General features: G+C 39.2%; 1 protein-coding gene across 5 annotated transcripts in view; it reads right to left on the minus strand.

Moving 5' to 3' along the window:
• The window catches only part of MTMR8 (myotubularin related protein 8), a 137,847-nt gene that overhangs the window by 50,311 nt on the left and 59,705 nt on the right, over window positions 1-27,831 (minus strand). For 4 of the 5 annotated variants that reach the window (XM_063659972.1, XM_054471897.2, XM_063659973.1 and 1 more), the window contains 4 exons: window positions 24,639-24,764; window positions 23,445-23,494; window positions 18,937-19,137; window positions 16,153-16,281 (listed from right to left, as the gene is read on the minus strand). In XM_063659972.1, coding sequence (XP_063516042.1) covers window positions 16,153-16,281; window positions 18,937-19,137; window positions 23,445-23,494; window positions 24,639-24,764 — 506 coding nt within the window. The remainder of the gene's footprint in view (window positions 1-16,152; window positions 16,282-18,936; window positions 19,138-23,444; window positions 23,495-24,638; window positions 24,765-27,831) is intronic. The other variant, XM_063659970.1, reaches the window with a different exon arrangement.

Here is a 27,831-nt window from a genome sequence, read left to right on the forward strand (position 1 = left end):
AGAAATTTATTTACTTGGCCCATGTCCATTGGAGCAATTACAATCTATGGCAGCTATGGCCATACAAAGTGTATTTCCTAAATAATAAGACCTGAAAGTCAAAGTTACTCCTTGATCCATGGGCTGCAGAATGGATATTATGTTAGTGGCCATGAAAACATTCATCTCCATGCAGATCTCCATAAGAGCTCCTAGATGACTTGGTGTATTGTCAATGAGTGGTAATACTCTGAAAGAAATCTTTTCTTCTGCACAGTGCATCTCAACAGTGACCTTAAAATATTTAGTAAACCATGCTGTGAGCAGACATGCTATCATCTAGGCTTTTTTGTTCTATTTATAGAGCACAGGCAGAATAGATTTATTATAATTGTTAAGGGCCCTAGGATTTTTAGAATGATAAATGAGCACTGGCTTCATCTGAATGTCACCAGCTGCATTAACCCCTAACAAAAGTTAGGCTGTCCTTTGGAACTTTGAAGCCAGACACTGACTTCTTCTTTCTAATTATGAAAGTACTAGGTAGCAGCTTCTTCCAATAGAAAGCTGCTTCATCTATATTGAAAAATCTGTCCTTCAGTGTAGCCATTTTCGCCAATTATCTTAGCTAGATCTTCTAGATAACTTGTGCAGCTTCTACATCAGTACTTGTTGCTTCACCTTGCACTTTTGTGTTATGGAGATGACTCCTTTCCTTAAAGCTCATGAAGCAACCTCAGGTAGCTTCCAACTTTTCTCCTGCAGCTTCCTCACCTTTCTCAGCCTTCAAAGAATTGAAGACAGTTAGGAACTTTTATCAACAATAGGACTGTTTTGCTTTCTTATCGTTTGTGTTTTCACTAGAGTAGCACTTTTAATTTCCTTCAATAACTTTTCCGTCACATTCACAACTTGGGCTGTTTGGTGCAAGAGCCCTAGCTTTTGGCCTTTCTCAGCTTTTGACGTGTCTTCCTTGCTAAGCTTAATGATTTCTAGCTTTTGATTTAAAGTGAGAAACGTGACTCTTCGTTTCACTTGAACACTTAAAGGCCATTGTATGGTTATTAGTTGGCCTAATTTCAATATTGTTGTGTCTTGAATCCAGAAGACTGAAAAGATGAAGCAATTATCTTCATTTCTTTCCATATTCTGCATTGTAGTTCTGTGATTTCAGCCATCTTAGCCTGGTTAAGAACCCTGCTGAAGAACTAGTACTGTCATTTGGAGGAAAGAAGACACTCTGGCTTTTCGAGCTGTCATAGTTCTTGCACTGGTTCTCATTTTTATCAGCTGACATTTCTTCAACCTTTGAAGTCACTGTCCTTTGGATTTTTTAAAATTTTATTCTATTTGATGACCTTGGGGTTTGATTGTGGCAAAAGGTGGGTTCAGTTGACTGGGTTCATTTCTGGAAGATTTTAGGGGGCCAAGCCTCAGCTCAGGACTCCTGAACTGCATGTGCTAACTCTGGATGACTGCTATCAAGCCTCTGCTTTGTTCTTTGGCTCCTTGAAATTATGAACCTGCTGTGCTAGAAGGGCCGAGGTGCTCACAGACCGCTGGTCACTACACTCTAATGGGTGGTAACAGCTAAAGTGTTTCATAGGGTGATGGTAGTGGGATTCATCTTTGTTTGCATGTGTCAGCTGTGGTGGCAGTGGCAGCACAGCGGGGTGCATGCTTGTTTGCTGCAGCAGGGTGCTACGAGGTGCCAGAGTGCCTGCCTCCATGCAGGCATTCACAGTAGTGGCGGTGGAGGCTCAGGAGGGCAGGGGCCTGACTGGTGACTGTGTGTGTGGTCCTGCTAGTGGTGTTAGCATGGGGGTAGGGCACTGGTGAGTGCAGGACTGTGTCCACCCTCTGTGCATGTTCATGCAGGTTCAGGGCAGGGGAGGGTCTGCTAGTCTCTGTGCCTAGTTTCACTTGCAGGGGCGGAACTGCCTGGCTTTGTGCCTGCCAAGGCTCCAACTGCAATGGCGGTAAAGCAGCGGTGGAGGGTAGAGGGTTGTAGTGAACTCCTGCTGGCAGCAGTGGCACAGCATGGTTCAGTGCATATATGTGCTGGCCAGGCAGGGAAGAAGGCAAGATTGGCCCCATATACACATGTGCTGTCAAGGCAATGTGGGAAGTGGCCCTGGGCCCAGGGGAAGCTGTATTGTGGGTATCAAGTGGGTGGGATGGTATGTGACCTCGGGGGCCACCCTGCTATAGCTCATCAAAGTCAGGTGCAGTCCACCAGCTCAGAAGCTACGATGCAGACCCCCAGGGTACCGAGACTGCACTGCAAACCAATGTGGCCAGGCTGGGGCCCTAAGAGAGGCCAGAAGACCAAGGGGTGCACAGATCGGACTGGCCTGAGTGATGGGCAAGACCACCCTGCAGAGTTCAGGCCCACTAGTTCCCCTAGGACTAAAGTCTGCTATGAGAGCAAGTCGAGCCTAGGGGGATGGGCATCCCTGGCTCTGCTCCAATACAGATGTTCCTGCACCAAACCCTCTGTGCTCCACATCTGGCTGGCATGCTGCCCCTAACACTTCTCTGAACTGCTCTCACTGCCAACTCAAGTGTCCATCGTGGTCTGAGGGTCTCCTCCTGCCAGGATTCCAGAGGCCCATGGCAGGAGAGGGTTGCTCCTTGCCAGTTCAACTCACCCATTCCTCCATTGTTGTTAGGAGCCAGTAACAAGTCCCAGGCATAGTGGCCCCGTGCAGGGTCCCCAGCTTCCTCCCACTTCAGCCCAGCTTCTGTGTCTTCCCTCTGCCTACTCTCAGTGCCTTCCCTCTGCCTACTCTCAGTGCTTTCCCTCTGAAGATCTTCTAGGAGTGCACCAGTTGTCCCAGTTCCCTTGGTGGCAGCTGTTCCACCTGGCTGTGTCATCAGCCATGTTGCCCAAATAAATTTCTTCTGAAGTCTATTTAATCTGATACTATGTGATATGGCCTCTGCTGCTTCCATTTACGTTTTCATAATGCTTCTCTTTCCATCCCTTTTACCTTCAACTTGTCTATTTCATTATAATTGAAGTGCAATTCTTGTAGACAGCATATATTTTTTATCCACTCTGCTAACTTTTTTCATTTAATTGGTGTATTAAAATCATTTACATTTAAGATAATTATATATGTTAGAGCTTAATTCCCCATGTTATTGTTTTTGTTTGTTCAATCTGTCATTTCTGTTTTCTTGTCATGCCTTCCTGTGGGTTACTTTTTTACAATTTTATTTTGATTAATCTAAAGTGTTTTTGAGTGTATCTCCTTGTATAGGTCTTTCAGTGGTTTCTCTAGGCAGTGTATTTTATGTGTGCCTACACATACTCTCTCTGTGTGTCCGTGTATCATGGGGTAGTGGTGTCAGCATTTTATAAGTTTGAATGAAGTCTACAAATCCTCCTTCCTTTTATATCCCTTTTCCCTCCCCTATTTATAATATAATTATCTTAAACATTTCCTCTCTATACATTTAGAATCATATCAGATAGTGTTATAATTTTTGCTTCCACTGTCATACATTTGACACAATTCAAGAGGAGATGAAAAGTCTATTGTATTTATACATACTTCTATTCTTTCCTCTTTTCTGATGTTCCAAGATTCCTTCTTTTATCATTTCCATTCTCTTCAGAGAACTTCCTTAAGTCTTCCTTTTAAGGTAGGTCTGCTGGTGACAAACACATTTTATTTCATCTGAGAATATCATCATTTCTCCTTCATTCCTAAAGAATATTTTTGGGCCAGATGCAGTGGCTCACACCTTTAATACCAGTACTTTGGGAGCCCAAGGTGGGCAAATCACTTAAGCTCAGGAGTTCAAGACCAGCCTGGAGAATGTGGCAAAACCCCAACTCTAGAAAAAACACAAAAATTAGGTGGGCATGATTGGTGCATGCCTGTTGTCCCAGCTACTCAGGAGGCTGAGGCAGGAGGATCATTTGAGCCTGGGAGGTCAAGGCTGCAGTGAGCCATGATTGCACCAATGCACACTAGCCTGGGTGACAAAGCGAGGCCCAGTCTCAAAAAAAGACTATTTTCACCATTTATAAGATTTTGCATTGATATTTTTTTTTGGCACTTAAAAATGTGCAACTTCCTTCTGGCTTCCATGATTTCTGATGAGAAATCCACTGTCATTTAAACTGTTTTTCCCCTATAAGTAAGGTGTCATTTCTCTCCTGCTGCTTTCAATAGTTTGTTAGGCCAGGTGCAGTGGCTCACGGCTGTAATCATAGCACTTTGGGAGGCCAAGGAAGGTGGATCACTTGAGGTGAGGAGTTCGAGACCAGCCTGGCCAACATAGCAAAATCCTGTCTTTACTAAAAAGACAAAAAATTAGCCAGGTGTGATGACACGTGCCTGTAGTCCCAGCTACTCAGGAGGCTGAGGTGGGAGGATCACTTGAACTTGGGAGACAGAGGTTGCAGTGAGCCGAGATCATGCCACTGCACTCCAGACTGGATGACAGAGCGAGACTCTGTCTCAAAAAAAAAAAAATAATAATATTTTAGTTTTCATAAGTTTTGCTATGATGTATTTTCATGTAACTTTATTTGGGGTTTATCTTGTTTGATGTTCACTCAGCTTCTCGAATCTATACGTATAAGCCTTTTGCCATACTGGAATATTATCAGCCATTATTTATTTCAGTGCTTTTTGAGGTCTTCCATCTTTCCTCTTTCCTTCCAAGTTTCCAATTATACAAGTGTTAGAACTTTCATTATTGTCCCACAGACCCCTGTGACTCTGTTGATTTATTTTTTTCTGTCAGTTTTCTCCCAGACTGGGTACTTTCTATTTTTATATCTCAAGCTCACGTATTCTTTCCTCTTTCTCTTCCACTCTGCTGTTGGGCTGATCCATTTAGTTTTCTTCATTTCTATATTATTCATTTGAATAATTTTCATTTGGTTCTCCTTTATATCTTGAATTTCTTTGCTGAGACTTTTTTCATTTGTTTCAATCATGTTTGCAATTGTTTCTTGAGGCAACGTAATGATGGCATCCATTGACTGCCTTTTTTCATTCAAGTTGATAGTTTCCTTGTTCTTGATCTGATGGCTGATTTTCAACTGAAACCTAAATATTTAGGTAATTTTGTGAAGAGACTCTGGATTGCATTTAGCTCTGCTGTTTTAGCAGGCTTACTATAAAACTGTTTTGGCAGGGGATAATAAAGAAGGAGGAGTGCCTCCTCATTATTGCCAGGTGGGAATATAAGTCAAGGTTCTCCATTTAGTTTCCACTGACACTTGAGTTGGGGAGGTGCCCCATAGTACTACTGGGTAGAAGTGGGGATTCAGGCTCCCCACTCGGTCTACGCTAATAACACCCTAGCTGCATTGGATAAAAGTGGCTCATTGCTTTTCCACATATGACCTCCAATGACAACACAGGGCATGGCCACATTAATGCTAGGTGAAAGTCCAGACTCTCCACTAGGCTTCCTCTGATCATATCCAAGTGGAGAGGGGAAGAGTTACCCTATTACCACTTAGTGGAAGTCCAGACTTTCCATATGGTCTCCACTGACACCTCAGGAACAGAAGTGTCTTTTAGGGATTTAAATTCCAACTCCCCACTTGGCCTTTTCTGACACCACCCTGGCAGAGGGCCATTTGGGTATTTTGTGATAGCTTGATGAGGCCAGAAATCTAGACTCCTGACATGGCCTTTTCTGGCTAAGTAGAGCCATAGTGTTTTCTGTAGTATTTGACATAGAGCAGTTATTTTCTCAAGTTTTCTGTGTTACTAGGCTCTTTTCTGGTCCTTTGGTTAGAAAGAGATGGCTTCTATTTGTGGCTTTTTTCTGTTCCCATGTTATTCATGGGTTGCCAGCTTCTTCAGCTCCAAGTCTGGGTTATATGAGGCAAAAAGAAAACCCATGAAACTCACCATCGTGTTGTTCCTTAGGTCCTGTGGACCCTAGTCAATCTGCCTTCTACTCTGAATTTTTCATGATGGGTTAATATTTGTTTCATAATATCCATGGGCTTTAGTTTTACATAGTGGGGGCAGGAGGAAAAATATGTTGACTCCATCTTCCCTTAAAACTCGTTTTTTGTTTTGCTTTGTTTTGCTTTTTCTTGTTGGTTTTGAGATGGAGTCTCCCTCTGTTACCCAGGCTGGAGTGCAGTGGCGCAATCTTGGCTTACTACAATCTCCACCTCCGGGGTTCAAGCAATTCTCCAGCCTCAGCCTCCCAAGTAGCTGGGGTTATTTTTGTATTTTTAGTAGAGACAGGGTTTCACCATACTGGTCAGGCTGGTCTCGAACTCCTGACCTCAGGTGATCCACCCGCCTTGGCCTTCCAAAGTGCTGGGATTACAGGCGTGAGCCATCACGCCCAGCCTAAATCTGGTTTTTATATCTTAAGGAAATGCAGAATTTCTAGAACTACAGTTGTCAATAAGTACATGTAAACTACCTTCGCTTCACTGAGAAGTTCCCATTTGAAATACTCAAAGCTAAAAAGAATAATTGGTGGCAATGAAAAACACCTATCATTGGTGATATCACCAAAAATGGTGGAGTAGGGAACTCTGTCCTCCATGAAAGCAATAACTAAGCAGAAAGAAACTATAAGAATAAACATTTTCAAATTCTAGAATCTAATTTAAATAAACTTACAACAACTACAAAAACCAGGGAAATGCTTAGTTAAAAAAAGAGACTACTTTGTCAGATGAGTAGATTGCAAAAATTCTCTCCCATTCTGTATGTTGCCTGTTCACTCTGATGGTAGTTTCTTTTGCTGTGCAGAAGCTCTTTAGTTTAATTAGATCCCATTTGTCAATTTTGGCTTTTGTTGCCATTGTTTTTGGTGTTTTAGACATGAAGTCCTTGCCCATGCCTATGTCCTGAATGGTATTGCCTAGGTTTTCTTCTAGAGTTTTTATGGTTTTAGGTCTAATATTTAAGTCTTTAATCCATCTTGAATTAATTTTTGTATAAGGTGTAAGGAAGGGATCCAGTTTCAGCTTTCTACATATGGCTAGCCAGTTTTCCCAGCACCATTTATTAAAAAGGGAATCCTTTCCCCATTGCTTGTTTTTGTGAGGTTTATTAAAGATCAGATAGTTGTAGATATGTGGCATTACTTCTGAGGGCTCTGTTCTGTTCCATTGGTCTATATCTCTGTTTTGGTACCAGTACCATGCTGTTTTGGCTACTGTAGCCTTGTAGTATAGTTTGAAGTCAGGTAGCGTGATGCCTCCAGCTTTGTTCTTTTGGCTTGGGATTGACTTGGCAATGCGGGCTCTTTTTTGGTTCCATATGAACTTTAAAGTAGTTTTTTTCCAATTCTGTGAAGTAACTTATTGGTAGCTTGATGGGGATGGCATTGAATCTATAAATTACCTTGGGAATTATGGCCATTTTCACGATATTGATTCTTGCTATCCATGAGCATGGAATGTTCTTCCACTTGTTTGTATCCTCTTTTATTTCACTGAGCAGTAGTTTGTAGTTCTCCTTGAAGAGGTCCTTCACATCCCTTGTAAGTTGGATTCCTAGGTATTTTATTCTCTTTGAAGTAACTCTGAATGGGAGTTCACTCATGATTTGGCTCTCTGTTTGTCTGTTATTGGTGTATAAGAATGCTTGTGATTTTTGCACATTGATTTTGTATCCTGAGACTTAAGAGACTACTAAATTTTGGTAAGAGGCTGCAACATGTTGACTTCCCTCTCTCCCATCCCCTATTCCCCAGCTTAGTGGCGGCCTTGGAGATGGTAGTCTACATTACTGATGTGGCTCGCTGCTGCAAGGGAAGCAATATACATCTTCATCTCAGAAAACTATGGTTATATATTTTGGCCTGCCTCGTAGCTCCCTAAGGTATGGGCTCAGGACCTTGACTTTATTTTGCCCGCCTTGGAACTTTCTCAGAGCTAGAGTGGCCTTTTTCATAATATTTGTTGAAAGCACTTAAAGGCAAATGTACTAGCCACAGCCAACTGAGGCAAGGGATAATAGATGGAGCAAGGAGCAGACAGAATAAAAAGACTGGGAAGGAAAAGGCTGGGGAAGCAGACACATGAGAAAAAAAAAGGCTCTGGAAAGCTCCTGCAAATATCAGGGAATGTAGGAGGTCAGATACATGCTGAGGGTCGGACCTATTCTCAGAAAATATGTGAGAAGACCCTAAGCTTTCACCTGTGGCTTACTTTTAAGCTCTACAGAAGCAGGACATGGCTAAGATATAAGTGGCCCAGCTAAGCATTGAAGATAATACACCAACAAAAAGCCAATCTGCAAAGACTAGGAGAACTATTGTTATTTTTCTGGAATTTAAGGAAATCTCTGTGAAATCACTATCTGAGAACTAAGCTAACTGACAGAGAATTCACTGACTACATGTGGCAAATAACACAACCTTTACAAACATAATTTAGAAAAGCTACTAAACTAACAATTACAACCCACAACAAGTAGCAACAAAAAACCCTAGAGAGAGGTAAAAATCTGATTTCTACCACATTATAATATTGAAACTGCCCAGTTTTCAACAACAACAACAAAAAATTATGAGGCATTCAGAAAAAAAACAAAAACGTATGCCCCGTTCATAGGAAAAACAATTAATAGAAACTGTTTATGAGGAAACCCAGATATTAGACTTGCTAGTCAACAAATTTAAATCAGCTGTTTTAAATATGCTCAAACAGCTAAAGGAAACCGTAGAAAAATAACTAAGGGAAACCTGGAGAATAGTATCTCACCAAATAGATAGCATCAATAAAGAGACAGAAATAACAAAAACAAAACAAAACAGAAATTTTGGATATGAAAAGTACAATATTTGAAATGAAAAACTCACTAGAACAGTTAAACAATAGATTTCAGCAGGTAAAAGAATGAATTAATGAACTTGAAGATAGGTCCATTGGGGTTACCCTGTCTGTGAGACAAAAAGAAAGAAAAATGATGAAAAGAGCCTCAGGGGCCTGTAGAAGATTAGTAAGCAGACCAATAAGTGCACAGAGAGAGTCCTAAAAGGATAGGAATGATAGAAAGGAGCAGAAAGAATATTCCAAGACATAATGACAGAGTATATCACACATTTGATAAAAGACATTAATCTACATATCTACAAAGCTCAATAAACTCCAAGTAGGAAAGCTTTAAACTTTTCCCTGATGAATATAGTATTACCTGTGGGTTTGTCATATGTGGCCTTTATTGTATTGAGGTACATACTTTCCATACATAATTTGTTAAGTTTTTATCATGAAGAGATGTTAAATTTTGTCAAATACTTTTTCTTCATCTGTTGAAATGATCATATGGTTTAGTCCTTCATTCCACTAGCATTCTGTATCATATTTATTGATTTGCATATGTTGAGCCATTCTTGTATCTCTGGAATGAATTCCACTTGATCATAGTGAATTATGTTTTTAACGTGCTGTCGAATTCTGTTTGTTAGTATTTTTTTTTTTTTTTTGAGGCAGGGTCTTGCTCTGTGACCCAGGTGGGAGTGCAGTGGTGCAACCATGCCTCACTGCAACCTTGATCTCCTAGGCTTCAGTCTTTCTTCTGCCTCATTTTTTGATTTTTTTTTTTTGTAGAGACGAGGTCTCACTATGTTGCCCAGACTGGTCTCAAACTCCCGGGCTCAAGTGATCCTCCATGTTAGCCTCCCAAAGTAATGGGATTACAGGTGTGAGCCACCGTGACTAGGCCCTGTTTGCTAGTATTTTGTTGAGGATTTTTGCATTCGTGTTCATCAGGGGTATTGGCTAGGGATATTCCTTTTACTGTTATGTCCTTCTCTGGTTTTTGTATTAGAGTATGCTGTTTTTATAGAATGAGTTTGGATGTATTGTCTCCTCTTCTCCTCTTCAATTTTGTTGACTAGTTTGAGAAGAATTGGTATTCATTCTTTAAATGTTTGGTAGAATTCAGCAGTGAGGCCATTGAGTCCTGGGCTTTTCTTTGATTGGAGACTTTCTATTATGGTTTCAATTTAATTACTCACTGTACACCTTTCCCTCACCAAAACCCAAGCTGCAGCTATACAGTGCCATCTTGAAAACAGAGCCACAGCTAGCGTGTATCCTGCTCCAAAAGCCACCAATAACTGCATCTTTTCATTGCTGAAGCTGCACTGCCATTACACCACCTTAGTGGTGGTGCACCATTCCCCAGCCAAGCTGTTACAGCACTCTATCCTCTGAGAACAAGCTGCCTAGGAAGGGCTCTGTCATGCACATTCGGGTGACTGCAGCAACCAACCCTAGCCTCTCAGAGCCTAAGTCCACTGCTCCAGCACAAAGGCAAGTGGTACTCTGTCCCTAGAGAAATAGGTAATCTTGCCAAGTAAAGAAACTGAGTACTGCCCAATGATGTGCACAGTCAGCACACTCACCAGCCAGGTTCACTGTCCATGTGCAACCTGTGCGCTCACTAGCCAGGCATGTTGCTTCCAGGTGCCCCTGCCCCAAGTTGGTGATTTGTCCCCCATGTGACAATGGCATACCAGCCAGACATGTTGCTTCCATGGAGCCCTGCCCCAAACTGGCAGACTTCTGCTGCCTACATACTTACCAGCCAGGCATACCAATTCCAGGGGGTACCTGCTCAGAGTGACATGTACACTGAAAGTGAAGACATGGAAAATGATATTCCATGCAAATGGAAACCAAGAGAGAGCAGGAGTAGCTATAATCATAACAGATAAAATAGGCTTTAAGGCAAAAACTATAAAAAGAGAAAAGAAGTTCATTATATAATGAAAAGGAGTTATTTCAACAAGATGATATGAAAATTTTTAATATGTATACACCTAACACCAGAGTACCCAAATAAATGAAGCAATTATTATAGATCTAAGGGAATAGACTGCAATAAAATAATATAAGGAGACTTCAGCATGCCACTCTCAGCAATGGACAGATCATCCAGACAGAAAATAAAGAAACATCACATTTAAATGACACACTAAATCAAATGGACCTATCAAACATTTACAGAATATTCGACCAAACAGCTGCAGAATAAACAGTCTTCTCAACAGAACATGAAACTTTCTCTAGGACAGATCATATGGTAGCCTGTAGAACAAGCCTTAACAAATTTAAGATAATCAAAATCATTTCCAGTATTTTTTTATCACAATGGTATAAAACTAGAAATCAGTAACAATAGGAACTTCTGAAAATTCACAAATATACATGGAAATTAAACAACATGCTCTTATATGACCAACAGGTCAATGAAGAAATTGAAAGGAAGTTTAAAAATTTATTGAGAGAAATGAAAATGGAAATACGACATACCAAAATCCTTGGGACACAGCTAATGCGGTTCTAAAAGGAAATCTTATAGCAATAAATGTCTACATTGAAAAAGAAGAAAGATCACAAATAAAAACCTAACAATGCACCAAAGGAATTAAACATTTTAAAACCCAAGTACACCTATAACTAGTAAAAGGAAAGAAATAATAAAGAGTAGAAATAAATGAAAGTGCCCAGGCACAGTAGCTTATGCCTATAATCCCAGCACTTTTGGGGAGGGCAAAGTGGGAGGATCACTTGAAGCCAGGAGTTTCCACCAGCCTGGGCAACAAAGCAAGACCCCATCTCTACAAAAAATTAAGATTAGCCAGGTGTGGTTGCATGTACCAGTAGTCCTAGCCACTTGGGAGGCTGAAACAGGAGGATCATGTGAGCTCAGGAGTTTGAGGCTACAATGAGCTATGATTGCATCACTGTACTGCAGCTTGGTCAACAGAGTGAGATCCTACCTCAAGAAAGAAAGAAAATAAAGAAAAGAGAGGAGAAGAAAGAGGATGGACTTGGTGGCTCACACTTGTAATCCCAGCACTTTGGGAGGCCAAGAGGGAGGACTGCTTGAGGCCAGGAGTTCAAGACCAGCCTGGGCAACATAGTGAGACCCCCATCTCTACAAAGAAATTAAACAACTAGCCAGATGTGGTGGCATGCACCTGCAGTCCCAGATACTCAGGGAGCTGAGGCAGGAGGATCACCTGAGCCCAGGAGGTCAAGGCTGCAGTCAACCATGATTGTGGCATTGCACTGCAGCCTGGGTGACAGAGCAGGACCCTGTCTCAAAAAAAGAAAAGGAAAGAAAAGAAACCCAGATCTTATAAAACAGCCCTACCCCTATCTCCCTTCGCTGACTCTCTTTTCGGACTCGGCCCGCCTGCACCCAGGTGAAATAAACAGTCTTGTTGCTCACAAAAAAAAAAAAAAAAAAAAAAAAAGAGAGAGACTTAAAATAAAATAGATCAATGAAACAAAGAGTTGTTCTTTTTGAAAAGATAAACAAAATTGAGATGCCTTTAGCTGGCCTAAGAAAAAACAGAGAAGACTCAAGTAAAATTAGATACCAAAAAAAGAGATACTACAACTGATGCTACAGAAATAAAAAGCATCACAAGACAGTATCAGGAACAATTCTATGCCAGAAAACCCAGATAACCTATAAAAAATGGATAAATTACTGGTCATATGCAACCTTCCAAGATTAAAGAATGAAGAAATAGAAAATCTGAACAGACCAATAGTGAGTAATGAAACCAAAGCAGTAATAAAAATCTCGCATCAAAGAAAAGCCCAGGACTTGATGGCTTCACTGATGAATTCTACCAAACATTTAAAGAACGAATACCAATTTTCCTCAAACTAGTCGGCACAACTGAAGGGGAGACAATATTTCTAAACTCATTTTATAAGGATAGCATTACCCTTATAGCAAAGCCAGGCAAGGACACAATTAAAAAAGAATATCCCTGATGAACACAAATGCAAAAATCATCAACAAAATACTAGCAAACAGAATTCAACAGCACATTAAAAAGATTATTCACTATGATCAAGTGGAACTCATCCCAGGGATGCAAGAATGGCTCAACATATGCCAATCAATAAATGTGACACAGAACACTAATGGAATGAAGGACAAAAACTGTATGATCATTTCAATAGATGAAGAAAAGGCATTTGGCAAAATTAAATATCCCTTCATGATAAAAACAACACATTATGTATAGAAAGTATGTACCTCACTACAAATAAAAGCCACATATGACAAACCCACAGCTAACACCATATTGAACAGGGAAAAGTTGGAAGCTTTTCCTTAAGATAGGGAACAAGACAACAATGCCTACTTTTGCCACTTCTATTCTACTTAGTATTTGAATTCCTAGCCACAGCAATTAGGCAAGAGAAAGAAATGAAAGCTATCCAAACTGGAAAGGAGGAAGTTAAACTATCCCTGGTTGCAGATGACATGAGTGTATACAGTTGGCCCTCAAACAATACCAGTGTTAGAAGTGTCAGACCCTTGCACACTGGAAAATCAATATATAAGTTCTTACTTACCAAAAACTTAACTACCAGTAGCCCACTGTTGACCAGAAGCCTGATCAATAACATAAATCATTGATTAACACCTATTTTGTATTTTATATGTATTATACACTGTATTCTTATAAGTTAAAGAAAAAATTATTATTAAGAAAATCATAAGAAAGAGAAAATACATCTACTATTAATTAAGGGGACGTGGATCATCATAAACATCTATATCTTTGTCATCTTTGTGTTGAGTAGGCAGAGGAAGAGGAAGAAGAAGGGTTGGTCTTGCTGACTCAGTGGTTGCAGAGGTGGAAGAAAATCCACATATAAATGGACTCACACATTTCAAATCTGTGTTGTTTAAGGGTCCACCATATACAGAAAACCCAAAAGACTCCACCAAAAAACTGCTAGAGCTAATAAACAAATTCAGTAAAGTTGCAAGATACAAAAATCAGCAGTATTTTTATACATCAATAGTAAACTATCTGAAAAAGAAATCAAGAAAACAATCCCACTTACAATAGTTACAAAAAACATATACTTAGGAATAAGTTTAACCAAGGAGGTGAAAGATCTTCACACTGAAAACTATAAAACATTGATGGAGGAAATTGAAGAGGACACAGATAAACAGAAGGATATCCCATCTTCATGGACTGGAAGAATTAATATTGTTAAAGTGTCTACACTACCAAAAGTGATCTACAGATTCAATGTAATCTCTAACAAAATACTAATGGCATTTTTCACAAAAACAGAAAAAAGGATCCTAAAATTCGTATGGAACCACAAAAGATCCTGAATAGCTGATGCAAACTTGTGGGGGAAAAAAAAAGAAAGAAAGCTGAAGATATCACACTATCTGACTTCAAAATGTACTACAAAGCTATAGTAACCAAAATAGCATGATACTGATCTAAAAATAGACACATAGACCAATGGAATAGAGAGCCCAGGAAAAAAATGCATATACAGGCAAAGGTGTGAAGAACAAACATTGGGGAAAGTACAATCTTCAGTAAATGGTGCTGAAAAAAAAAAGGATACCCATATGCAGAAGAATGGAACTAGGTACATATCTCTCATCACATATAAAAATCAACTCAAAATGGAATTAAAACTTAAATGAAAGACCAAAAGCTATGAAACTACTGGAAGAAAACATAGGGAAAATACTTCATAATATTGGACTAGGCAATAATTTTTTGGCTATGACTCTAAAAGTACAGGTAACAAAAGCAAAAGTAGACAAATGGGATTACATCAAACTAAAAAGCTTCTGCTGCACAGTAAAGGAAACAATCAACAAAGTGAAGAGACAACCCACAGAATGGAAGAAAATATTTGCAAACTACCCTTCTAAAAAGGATTAATAACCAGAATATATAAGAAACTCAACTAAATAGCAAAGCAAACAATCTGATTTTAGAATGGGCAAAAGATCTGAATAGACACTTTTCAAAAGAAGACATACAAATGGCCAATAGGTATATGAAAAAAATGCAACATCACCAATCATCATGAAAATAAAAATCAAAACCACAATGAGATATCATTTCACCAAGTTTGAATGGCTATTCACAAAAAGACAAAACATATCAAGTGCTGGCAAGGATGTGGAAAAAAGGGAACACTCACATACTGTCAGTGGAAATGTAAATTCGTACATTCATTATGAAAAACAGTATGGACTTCCTAAAAATATAAAAATAGAACTGCCCTATGATCTATCTGGCAATCCCATTACTGGGTATATATCCAAAGAAAATGAAGTCATTGTGTCGAAGAGATATGTGCACTCCCATGTTTATCGCAGCACTATTCACAATAGCCAAGATATGAAGTCAACCTAAGTGTCCATAAATGGATGGACTGAGAAGGAGAATGTGGTATACATACACGAGGAAATACTATTTTAGCAATAAAAAAGAAAGAAATGCTGTCATTCACAGCAACACAGATGAGCTTGGAGAACATTATGTTAAGTGAAATAAGCCAGCCACACAAAGGCAAATACAGCATAATCACTCTATACATCATATGTAGTACAATTATTGTGTCAATTAAAATTTAAAATGTAATAATAGCAAAAAAATACAATAAATACTCAACTGGAAATAGAAGAGAACATCCTAAACATGAAAAAGGAAATTTGTGAAAAACCTACAGCTAACATCAATACTCAATAGTGAAAGACTGAAAGCTTTCCCCCTAAAATCAGGAACAGGACACCAGTGCCTCTTTTCACTACTTTTACTCAACACTGTACTGGAAGTTCTAGCCAGAGCAATTAGGCAAGGAAATAAAAGATATCCAAATTGAAAGTGAAGAAATAAAATTCTCTTTTCAGAGATGACATGATCTAATATTTACAAAATCCTAAAGAATCCACAAAATAAGCTATTAGAGCTAATAAACATATTAGTCTCTGTTTTGTACTCTGTCAGTGCGTCAGCCTGCAGAAGCTTTGGAAAAATATAGCAAACATTACCAGCACACTCCTGATTTCTCTCATTTTTCTTTTCTTTGTTGGGGAAGGGAAAGAAAAGTAGAAGATACAGAGGAAGAGTAAATGAATCAAACAAACGTTATCTTGACTGGTTGTATTCCTACAAATCAACTATAATTTCTTATTTATTTCCCTAAGCAGGTAACAGCAAAGCCCTGAAAACCAAAAGGAACTGGGCTCTTGTTTTCAGAAGCAGCAACGTATGGGTGATATGAGGACAGAGTATCCTACTCCACAGCCAGGCTTGTACAGATGGTGGCAGCTATCCAAGGAGAAGCAAGGAAGCTGAGACCCTGGGACTTGCTATAAGAAAGGAGGGAAAAACTTAAGAACTTACTGAATGTTGTAGGGCACAGTACTAGGATTGAGTACCCCATACATAGTGAAGCCTTTATAGAGAGGGTTCCTGAAGTCTGGTTTCCTCTGAACCAAGAAAGGCCACACAGAATGTGTTTTCTCATAGACTCTGTTAGAAAAGAAAAACAAGCCAAAAAATTAAAAGCAGTAAGCAAGTAATCTCAATAGTCCTGTGGAACTGATAAGCAGCAAATTTTGCTAATAAGTAACCCAACTCAAGAAAGGAGGACAGGATATGACAGAAGAAAAATAAGTGGATAAAAAGTGTTGATGGAGTAACAAATTATCTGGGCTTCAATTTATCCATCTTTAAAATAAATGAGAGGTTAGAAAGAGTTCCATATTGGAGAACAGGAGATTCTAAGTCCAGTCTCTGTGTGGAATAGCTGTGTGATCTTAAGAAAATCCCGAGTTTTTTCTGGGCCTATTTCCTCACCGTTAAATGTGACCTCTAAGTTATCTTCCAAAACAAGTATTTTATGAACTAATGACTTTTCTGGTTTTAAAAATTCTGGAATTGCTTTTACAAGTCTGGTAAGTTAAGAGATAGGTTCTATGGGGTGAATTTCTGGCTCTTCTATATTTCATTTTACTTAAAGCCAGCTTCTCCTCCCTTCAGAAGGTTTAAGACAGTGAAAGACAATTGGAAATTTATACTAGAAAATGTCATGAGTTATCCCAGGTGGACAACTAAAGATAATGGCATTTATATTACAAAATTGATTCTTGTACTTTAGTTGAGACCATGGGGAGGCTGCTTAACCAGTAAGCAAGTCCCTTAGTTAACACCTCAAAATACGTGAGATCCACTGGTTCCCAAAGAGAGTTGCTGTATAACCATCCATGAGAAGGTCATTTGCTCACACACCATGTCAAAGGAAGCTAAAGGAGAACTGAAGAGTGATATAAGTGGTAAGACCTAAAATTGTAGTCTTGTAACTTTTACAATTGTCAGAGCATTTCAGTGAGGCCAAAGGCTTTGTATGTCCATCTTTCTCATTTGCTGTTGGTTTATAACAGAAAAAAAAATATTGCGTTGGTAAGGTAACTAATTTGTTGAGTATTTACTATGTGTTCAAACACTATTCCAGACTCTTTACCTAAAACACCTCCTTAAATTTTCCCAATAAAACCGTGTGAGATATTTTAGCCCAAAATTACTAATGAGAAAATGAGACTAAATATTAATTTGCTCAAGGTCACATAGCTAGTAGGTGACAGAGCCAAAGTTTGAACCCAAGTCTGCCTGATTCTAAAGCCCATGCTTTTCTGTTCATGAATGAATGACACTGCTGTTTATTTTAAGTAATCACTATTTTAAAATATGTTAAAATGTTCAACTGTTATGTTTTTTAAATGGATATTCAGATTTGTGTGAAAAATACCACATATATTGACCTGATTTTAAGAGAAGGAAAAAGATTATGGAAAAGATTCTGGGTTTTAATGCATAGGTAAACAAAGACAGAATGAATATCTTAAAAGAATTTGGGGAGAAAGTGACAAAGGTCTAGTTGTAAAGACAGAGAGAGAGAAATGTGCATGGCATCAAGAGAGAAACTACCAAGTAAGTACAAATGTTGAAACAGAAAGACTCATTATTGTTCTCTATGTTGACAGGAAAACCAAATCACAGAGAAATAATGTCATCTTGCTATGCTATAAAGGGGCCTGAGGGTTGGGCTAACTACTAACTCAGTCAACAGCTGTGAAATAGGAGTGAGTTGTGAAACAGCTACTTTCCTATTTCTTTTTCTCTGTCTCTAAAATAATGAAAATACTGTTCATAGGAGCTCTACCTTGTCAATTTTGAAAAGTACTTATGTCTCATATATTGCCAAGCTGTTAGTTTAAGTGAGGGGTGCAAACTCAACTGCCTACTAGAACTAGGCAGATAACATTAGAAATGGGCTAAGAATAAACTATAGAGAATGGTAAGAACTGCAGTCAACAAGAGTGAGTTTGCCTTATCCAAATGGAACAGCTACTATTCAGCTCTAGCTGTTTATTATCATGAGAAAATACAGTCTAGTGTTGCCAAAGCTCCTGATTTTTCAGAACATTTAGAAAAAAACATCCTAAAATAACTGGATTTTAATGTGAAATCTACTGACATTTAAATGTTAGCAACTAGGCATAAGAATGACACAATGGACTTTGGGAACTCAGAGGGAAAGGGTAGGAAGCGGGTGAGGGATAAAAGACTACAAATTGGGTTCAGTGTATACTGCTCAGGAGATGGGTGAACCAAAGTCTCACAAATCACCACTAAAGAACTCATTCATGTAACCAAATACCACCTGTTCCCCAAAAACCTATGGAAATAAACAAAAATGTCAGCAACGAATTAGGAGTTTTAAAAAATACTCCACAGACTAAACAAACCATGCCTGTTGGGTTGGGTTCGGAATGAGCTGCTAGTTTGTAATCTCTGATATGAGTGAGAAAGGACTGTAGATAATGACTACTCATACCTGCACAGCAATTAATTATTTGCAAAGGGCTTGTACATCCATTATTTTACTGGATCCTCATGATTGCTCTAAAAAGTAGGCATTATTATCCCTATTTTACAGATGAGATATCTCAGGGTTCTGAGAGATCTCTGTGCAAACATTGAGTGCTTTATGCTTCAAAAGTTCTTTTTATTATTGTTATCTCCGCCCCTTTCTTGACTGCTATGCCAAATTCAGGGTGGTAGGTACATTCTTTTTGTACTGACCCCCTTCTCCCTGTTCAATGTCTTCTCGCAAAGTAAATTCACCTTAGATCTTCTCGATCCTTCTGGCAGTTACCAAGGAAGTTTCCAAACTGGCAGGAGAAAACATGGTCATGAATCTCTAGCAGGAAGTTTTCATTAAACTCAAAGGCACAGGGAAACTGTTCCATTAATTGCCAGATACAGTCTAGGAACTGGGTGAAGATAGGGGACACTTCTTTAGAGTCCCCATCGAGGTGGCCACACCTGAGAGATGCAAATAAAGGTAAAGAAAGACACTAGTTAGCATTAAGGATTACACTGTTGGGAATAGGCTGTAAGAGGGTCATCTTTTGTCTCTGTTGGTAGTGGCAAAACACCTCATACCAAAATGCCAGCCAGAATCTCAAAGCTAGTCAATCCCAGCAGACCTCTTAGCTGCTGGTGTCCTTCACTGTCATCCATACTGTAAACCCTTTGGTCATCTAGTCTATTTTTTTATACACCCTCTTTCCAATAGAACTTTCTGCAATGATGGAAAATTTCTACAGTTGTGTTGTCCAATATAGCAGCCTCTAACTGTTAAGCACTTGAAATGTGGATACTGTGACTGAGGAACCGAATTTTTAATTGTATTTAATTTTAATTAATTTAATTTAAATAGCTACATTTAGCTCTATGTGAGCAATGACCACATCTATATTGTTTACTGCATAGTGCCTGGCACAAAATAGGTATTAAAGAAACATTTATTGAGTACATGAATGAAACCTCATCCCAGAACTGTTTAATATTTCCTCCCCACAATGCTCTCTTTACCAACCCTATCATCGACTGAAACACTATTCCACTGGAAACGAACACGGCACTCTCAGTTTCTACACTGAATGTTCTCTACCTTCTGATATAATTACAACCTGGCTTACAAGGATACCACCTTTCCTTGGGGTCAAATAAAAATGGAGACTGCTGATCATTCCACTTTCCACATACCATAATTCTAAAACAAAGCAGAGGTGGTTTTAGCTTTCTCCTTGCACCTACTGCTGCTTCTGCTGCTTCCAAGCTACTATTCTTTTCATGCCCTTAAAAACACTTCCTTTATGGGTCATGCTATTTAGCTTATTTACCTTCTCCTTCCACAATGCTGTCTTCTAGAATCTCTGTGTCACTTCCCTACATTCTCTGAATAATCTGATGGTCTTAAGCTTTTTTGTTGATGTAGATGACTTACACTAGCTCAACAGATTCCTTAACTAACGCAAATCAAATTACCTTCACTGATCTTTACCTCTACTCCAGCCTTTTGAATCCACTGGCCACAGGCTGGCTAGTAGTTCTTACTCCATCTTTGAAATCTTAATCACAATGTCCCACTCTGAACACCATATATTATATTTCCAAAGGCTGCTCATCTTCTTAACTCCTGCAGACCTCATCTCAGGACATCTCCAGATGCTAGATTCCTGTTGGCTTCTCTTTTTCCTTATCCTAAATTCCATGATCTGCCCTATTAACTACTCTCTCCGCATTTTGTTCAACTTTCTGGTCTTTCTTGTAATTATTTTCCTTCTAAATCCAACCACAGATCAGCCTGAAAAGCTATGTTCTCTGCTTCCACATCCTGACTGATTAATAATGCTCAAGGAAATTATAAAATCATACAAATTCACACCATTCAAATTGAGTCTCCACATTTAGCTGTGTTTTAACTGCTCTCAAATAATCTTTGTGTAGGTCCTTAACAACCTTTTCTCATTACCTTTACAGCTCATACAAATTTTCAACTACCTTGTCAAACCCCTAATCCATTTCATATCTTCCTTCACTCCAGTGCCACTGAAAAATATCAAGGCCATTAAGTAGAAAAAAAAATTTCTAACTTCTGCCTCTAATATTCACATATAGCACCTTTTCTGCCTGTCTTTCCACCTAATCTCCATGGAAAAGGTGTTCTTCATTATAGCTCAGGCTAATCTTTCATTTGGACTGGAACTTTCACCCATTTGTCCAGAAGTCTTACTCTACCAAAAACTCACTGTCTCTTTCATATCTTCAACCTTATCTTCTTTAATGTTTCTTTCTTCTCAGCATAAGAAACTGCTCAAATATCTCCTGTCTTGAAATACACTTCCTCAGACCCAAACCTGACTCTTTCTCTTCTACCCCCTTCAGAGCCAAGGTTCTTGGAAAGAGATTTATATACTCACATTCCACTTCCTCATCCCTCACTCATGCCTCCATTCACAAACATTTGGCTTCTGCTTTCACCACTTTACTCAACCAGTTATCACTAAAGATCATTAAAACCTGCATATTGCCAAAGTCGATTCTTGGGTTATTCTGAGGCATATGACACTGCTGACTACTCCCTTGAGATTCTCCCCTCTTATGTTTCTTCTTTCCTATCCTTAGATTTATTCTTATCTCACTAATCACTCTTTCACAGCCACCTTCATGGACTTCATTCTTCACTAGACTTTCAGGTGTCAGTATTATCCAAGGCTCTGTCCCACCCCTTGGCTCTTCTTCCTCTATAAACAATTTTTTGAGTTACCTTATCTGAATCCATGGTTTAAACTACCAATTACATGCAGATAACTCTTAAACCTCTATACCACCTCTCTATCCAACCCAGAACTAGTGAGCTCCAGATTACTACTGAATAGTCTCCCTACTGGATATCTTCTCCTGGATGCCCCATGCCAAATAAGTCCCAAACTGAAGCCATCTTCCCTGCCCTGTATTATCCTATATCCTCTATGTCAATAAACCCAGCTACCTCAGGCAGAAACCTTTGAGTTTTATTGGACTGTTTCTCCCACCTTCTGGTAAGTTCTACTTCCTGAATACCCTTGTATACATATCATTGCTTCTGTCTTTTTTCAGGCCCTCATCAATTCTGGTAGCCTACTAATTCAGCCCCTTGCCACCAATTTCAATCTTCTACATGCTGTCAGAGGGATATTTGTAAAATATAGATCTGAACATCATGTCACTGCCTTGTTCAAAGTCCTCCAATATAGCTTTATTATGTACACAAAACACTCAAATCTTTCAGCTTTAAAAAAAAAAAAAAAAAAAAAAAACAGGGCTCGCAATGATCTTCTCCTCAATGGCTCGGCTTCCCTGGCCTCATTTCCTCTATTCTCCCTACACACCCTTTGACCCAGCCACACTGAATTGCTTGCAGCTCCTCAAACACGTAATCCTGTTTAATGCCTTTATGGTTTCAAACACATCAGGGCTAGAATGCTTTCTCCCTTTCTAAATAACATCTACTCATACTTTAAATCTCAGTTAAAATGTCACCTATTACAGGAAGCCTTCTTTGCCCCAGAATGGGTAAACTTCCTTTGTTTATGTTTTCCTCTGTCTTAAGCACTTATCATACTACACCGTCATCACTGATTTTTCTTTTCTTTCAAAGAAGAGATAGGGACTATATCTGATTCAACTCTGTCTTCTCAATACCTAACATAATGACTGGTCCAATGTTTGCGGGTGAAGGAAGAATAAATAAACGGACCCAAACGGCTAGAGAGTGGCAACCAAATGAAATTAAATTAACGCATATCAATGGGGGAAAATAAGACCTGAATTATAATCTTCTTGGGGTAAAACTCAATTTTTTTTTTTTTTTTTGAGATGGAGTTTCACTCTTGTTACCCAGGCTGGAGTGCAATGGCATGCCCTCGGCTCACTGCAACCTCCGCCTCCCGGGTTCAAGCAATTCTCCTACCTCTGCCTCCCAAGGAGTCGGGATTATAGGCACCAGCCACCATGTCTGGCTGATTTCTGTATTTTTAGTAGAGAAGGGGTTTCACCATATCGGCCAGGCTGGTCTTGAACTCCTGACCTCAGGAGATTGGCCCGCCTTGGCCTCCCAAAGTGCTAGGATCACAGGTATGAGCCACTGCACCCGGCCAAATCTCAAATTTTATTTGCCTTTGGAATCAGCTTAGTGTCTGATATAATACACAGCACATTGTTAGGCATTTGACAAATATTTATCGATTGTTCTGATAACACAGGTAAAGCCTTAGTGAGGCAGTTTGGTTTATAGCAGACAACAGATAAATATAAGCCCTTGTCCTCACCCCTTAAAAAAGAACAAATCTGCACCTTTTATCTTACAAAAGGTTAAAAGGTGCATCGTCTTGATATTAGTCCCTCTGAATGACCTCATCATTCCCTTGTTCTTCCTGTTAAATTCCTATTCATTTCCAAAAATTCATCCTCAAATGCTGTGTACTCCTGGAAGCCTACCCTGACCTCTTCGTGCAATGTTAAGCACTTTTCCTTCTGTAGCCTGTGATGACTTGTTCTTCCTTGAATATTTAACAATTTGATATAATTACTTGTACTCCTTGAAAACAGGGATAATATTCTGGTTACTTTTGTCACCTTAGTGCCCTAGCATAGTATCTAGAATACTTGTTTCTTGATGAAAAGAGATTTATGCCATGTTCAACTTCCTCTTCCTTCCTTTACATGTACATACTGAGGTTTTGATATACTTCACCCTAATGAACTATCCTCAGCCCCTTCCTTCAAAATGAGTATATTTTTACCTTTGGGAAAACTTGTGGCCCATGGATATCCATTCCTTCTCTATCAAGATCTTCATTTTATACAAAAGAAAGAGTTTGCATTAGGAAAATCATAAAATGAATTAACCATACACACAAGAATGTCAAAACACTTTGCTGAAATAGTTGAACTGATCATAAAACAGTTAATTTCCTAAATGATAACTAAGTAAGTAACTTAGATTTCATTCACAGGCCTATACAGGGTGCCTTCAAATTTCAGATGCCCTCAGACATATCCAGAGTCAAATTTCCTTTGGCTTTCACATGTGTGACAAGCCACTGAGCCATAACTAAATGCAATCCTGATAAGCACGATATTAAACTCAAACTTTGAAAAACAGAAATCCAAAGGCAGCTCTTAGCTTTATACCAGTAACAAAACCATTTTCAACCATTAAAAAAAAAAATTCTAGCCAGGCATGTTGGCTTACACCTGTAATCCCAGCATTTTGGGAGGACGAGGAGGGCAGATCACATGAGGCCAGGAGTTTGAGAACAGCCTGGCCAATGTGGTGAAACCCAGTCACTATTAAAAATATAAAAATTAGCCGAGCATGGTGGTGCACATCTATAATCCCAGCTACTTGGGAGGCTATGGCACAAGAATCACTTGAACCCAGGAGGCGGAGGTTGCAGTGAGCCAATATCCCAATATCACACCACTGCACTCCAGCCTGGGTGACAGAGCAAGACTCTATTTCCAAAAAAAAAAAAAAAAAAAAAAACAAGCTTTCCAAAGAAATGAGAATAAACCAACCACTATGGTGAGTTCCGTTTCTTAGAAAGATCAACTAAGAGGCTTTAGATTCAGCACTAGAAAACAATCATAAGTCTGACATTCAAACAACTGACATGTTAAAGATGATGAGCCCCTTGGACAGTCTATTTGACAGTCATCCATTAAGTTCTGCAAACTTTTTGAGCTTTTCCTACTCTGTACAGTAGTCTATTACATATAACTTACCTTCTGATAGGTAAGAAGTATGTTCAACATACAAAAGAAAGTATACAGATAGTACACACCTAAATTTAATGAAAAGAAGCTAAATTGGAAAAGCTATTTTTGTAGACTTAGAGCTAATTCTGGCAAAAAAATATTGTTTGAGAGTTATTTTTTATTTTGTTGCAATCTGTCTCTTTCACAAAGTAAAATATAGTAGCGTGCTCTCTTACCATGAGTCCTTTGAATGTCCTATAAAATGGATCTAGGAGGATGCTAGCCACCGAGCAGACTTGTGCTGTGCGGTCCCACCCATCAGAACAATGGACTAAGACACTGGCCTTTTCTACCTTCACTGCCTGTGAAGACAAGAGGCAAAAAAGTACCATAAGCAACCTTTGCACAGCTTGTTGGATTAAAAAGTTGCCAAATACAGTCCCTAAAGCACAGAGAACCTGGGCTACATTATGGGCTACATTAATTTTTTCTCATAACATTAGCATCCTCTATGGGGAATGAAAAGGAAAACAATGGAGTGCAAGAGAAGGAGAGCTTACCACATAGGAAAAGAATATCAAAACTAACCCATAATGCAGGGCAAAAAGAAAGATGAGGGGAGTTCTAAATTCACTAAACTTCTGAAGAAACTAAGGATCAATTCTCAGAGGAATAGGTGAACTGGAGGAAGAATTCACACTCAAAAACACAGACAGCTCTGCATTCTAGTCCCAGATCTGACAACAATCTCCTCTAGCTGTTTTAGTGTTACTAACACAAAAGCTTTCAACTTAAGATGGAGGTGCTTGCCTGTCTTAGATCGCTTTAACAAGCGATTGTATAAACACAGTCGGAATGATGTAAAGATCTGGGCAGTTATTTAACCTGGGAAATTTTGGCAATGGTACATATTGACCATTCATTTATTCATTCTAACAATTTTGCGCCTCTATGTGCCAGGTATTAGAAATACTCAGTATTAGAAAGACTCAGTTTCTGCTTTCAAGGAACCCACAAACTAGTCAGGGTGACTGAAAATAAATAAATAATTAAAATACAATGGAAAAACTACTGGTAATATACAGTAATGTGTAGTAACAATATTCTTTTGCAGGAGCCAGGGAAGCTTGACCCTTGAAGAAAGAGCTGGATTTCCTTAGGTGAAGAAGGACATTAATTCACTCATTCATTCATCCACACACCTAGCCAATAATTACTGAGTGACTGTACAAGAAGCACTATGATGTGCATTGGGAATACAAAAGAGACAAACACTTAAATGCATGACTGCAAACCAATGAAAAATAAAAGGGGAAAATCCATGCCAGGTATAACAAAGGCACAAAAGATAACCAGCGAGGAGGAGACAACTAAGGTGGGTCTGGAAAGATGAATAAGAATTTACCAGATGGACCAGGAGGAAAGGACATTCCAGGCTGGGGAATGATGTAACAGCGTGTACATTGCAAGGAGGCATGACATAGAGGAAGAACAATTAATGGCTCAGGCTAAGCTGGAAGTGAGAGAATAAGGAAAGATAGAGCCGGCTAGGAGGACAAGGGTCAGACCAATCAAGTATACATTTTATCTGATGGCAATAGGGAGTTGAAAGCAGAGGAGTGCCATGATCAGATGTACATCTTTGAAAGATCACTGTGGTGGTAGTAAGGAGAATAGATTTAGAGGACATGAGTTTGGATATAGGAAGACCAGTTAGGGAGCTACTAAAATCGTGGAAGTCCATATAGGCCTGAGGTAAGGTAGTAGCAGTGGAGCTGAAAAACAGAAGGATTTTAATTATGAACATTTTAACAGGACAGAGTGAGAGACTAGTCATGGGATGAAAGAAAAGGAAAAGTTAAAGATAACTCTGAAATGTATGGTTTAGCAACCAGATGGATGGTAGTGCCATTAGACTAAATAACGAACACAAAAGCAAGTTTTAGGTAGTAGTGGGGGTATGTAAGAAGATTTCTGTTTTGGCCATGGTGAGTTTGAGGTAGTTCGGGGACTTCTAATGGGAAGTCCAGTGGGACAACTGGATATGTGGGTTTGAAGTTCAGGAGAGGAAAAGATCTGAACCAGAGTGTAGATTTCACCACTATCTGAATAGAGATAGTAGTATACACTGTGTGCATAGTTGACGCTGCCCAGGCAGAGACCAAATGTGACAAAAGAAAAGACCTTAAAAAGCAGTGACCCTTAAAGGGCAAGCAGAGGAAGGAGGATTATTATAGGAGTCAGCCTGTTCAAAAAAGCCCAAAAGGTAAAAAGAGAGCCAGGAGGGAATAGTTGGATAAAAGTGAGGACTACAAAAAGGGTTCAAAGTGAAAAGGAGTGAACAGTGCCAAATGCAACAGAGAGGTCAAAATAGAGTGAAGACTAACAAGTGACTCTTAGATACGACAAGTCAAAGGTCATAAGACCTCTGGAAGAGCAATAGTAATTATATGAAAATTGGATCACAGTGGGCTGAAAGGTGAAGGGAGATGAAGTACTAATAGGAAAGACTAACCACTTTTCAGAAGGCTCTAACCAAGAGGAAAGAGGGCAATAGCTAGAAGACTGAAGAAGTACTTTTTCTTTAGGAATGAGAAAATATTTGAGCATACTACTGAGAGAAGAAGCCAGTCGAAAAGAACAGGTTGAAAATGTAAGACAAAGAGGGTTTAACTGATAGAGCTGGTTCCTTAAAGTAGGAAGAGATGGAATTTCGAATATAGGTAGAGTGAGTATCCTTACACAGAAGATGGGGCACTATGTCCGCTGAGATAGCAAAGAAGTTGGTAAGGATAATAGTGAAAAGAGGTATTATATACATTTTTCCATGAAGGACATGTTTCAATATGTGTTTATAGAGAGGGGAGTTACCATGGTGTAGCCAGTTTGAAAGCAAGGTACAAGGAATATCTGCTTGGTGAAACAGGACTGGGAGCCAACCAAGAACACATAAAATAACTGTTCAGCTCAGCTAAGACTATAAGGCATAAACCTGTGATAGCACCAACTAACATATCTATGGGATATATTTATTTGCAGCAATGCTTAGAGGTCAGGGTGTAAGAGCAGAGAATGGCCGTGGCTAACAGGGCAGATAGAGTGGATACAGTGGAAGGATAAGAGACAAGGTGGAATGGATGAAGTGCTACACCACCCAGTCTTGGTATATAGGGAAGAAAAAAGTTTGGAAAAAGAGGAGTTAAAAGTACAGAGGTTTCCATGAGATAGAAGAACTATGCTAGCTGGATTAAGGATGTGAAAGCTGGAATTATAAAAAGCCCAAAGAATTGTAAGTGAAGAATGTTTGACAAGTTGTACATTGACACTCAAATCTCTTCAGATGATGGGAAGAACCAGGATGGAAAAGATGGCAAGGCTGTTCCCAACATCCTTAATGGAGGGGGAAGAGTAACTAGAAGGTGTAGAGGA

The sequence above is a fragment of the Pongo pygmaeus genome, chromosome X (assembly GCF_028885625.2).
Source record: "Pongo pygmaeus isolate AG05252 chromosome X, NHGRI_mPonPyg2-v2.0_pri, whole genome shotgun sequence".
Taxonomy (NCBI): Eukaryota; Metazoa; Chordata; class Mammalia; order Primates; family Hominidae; genus Pongo; species Pongo pygmaeus.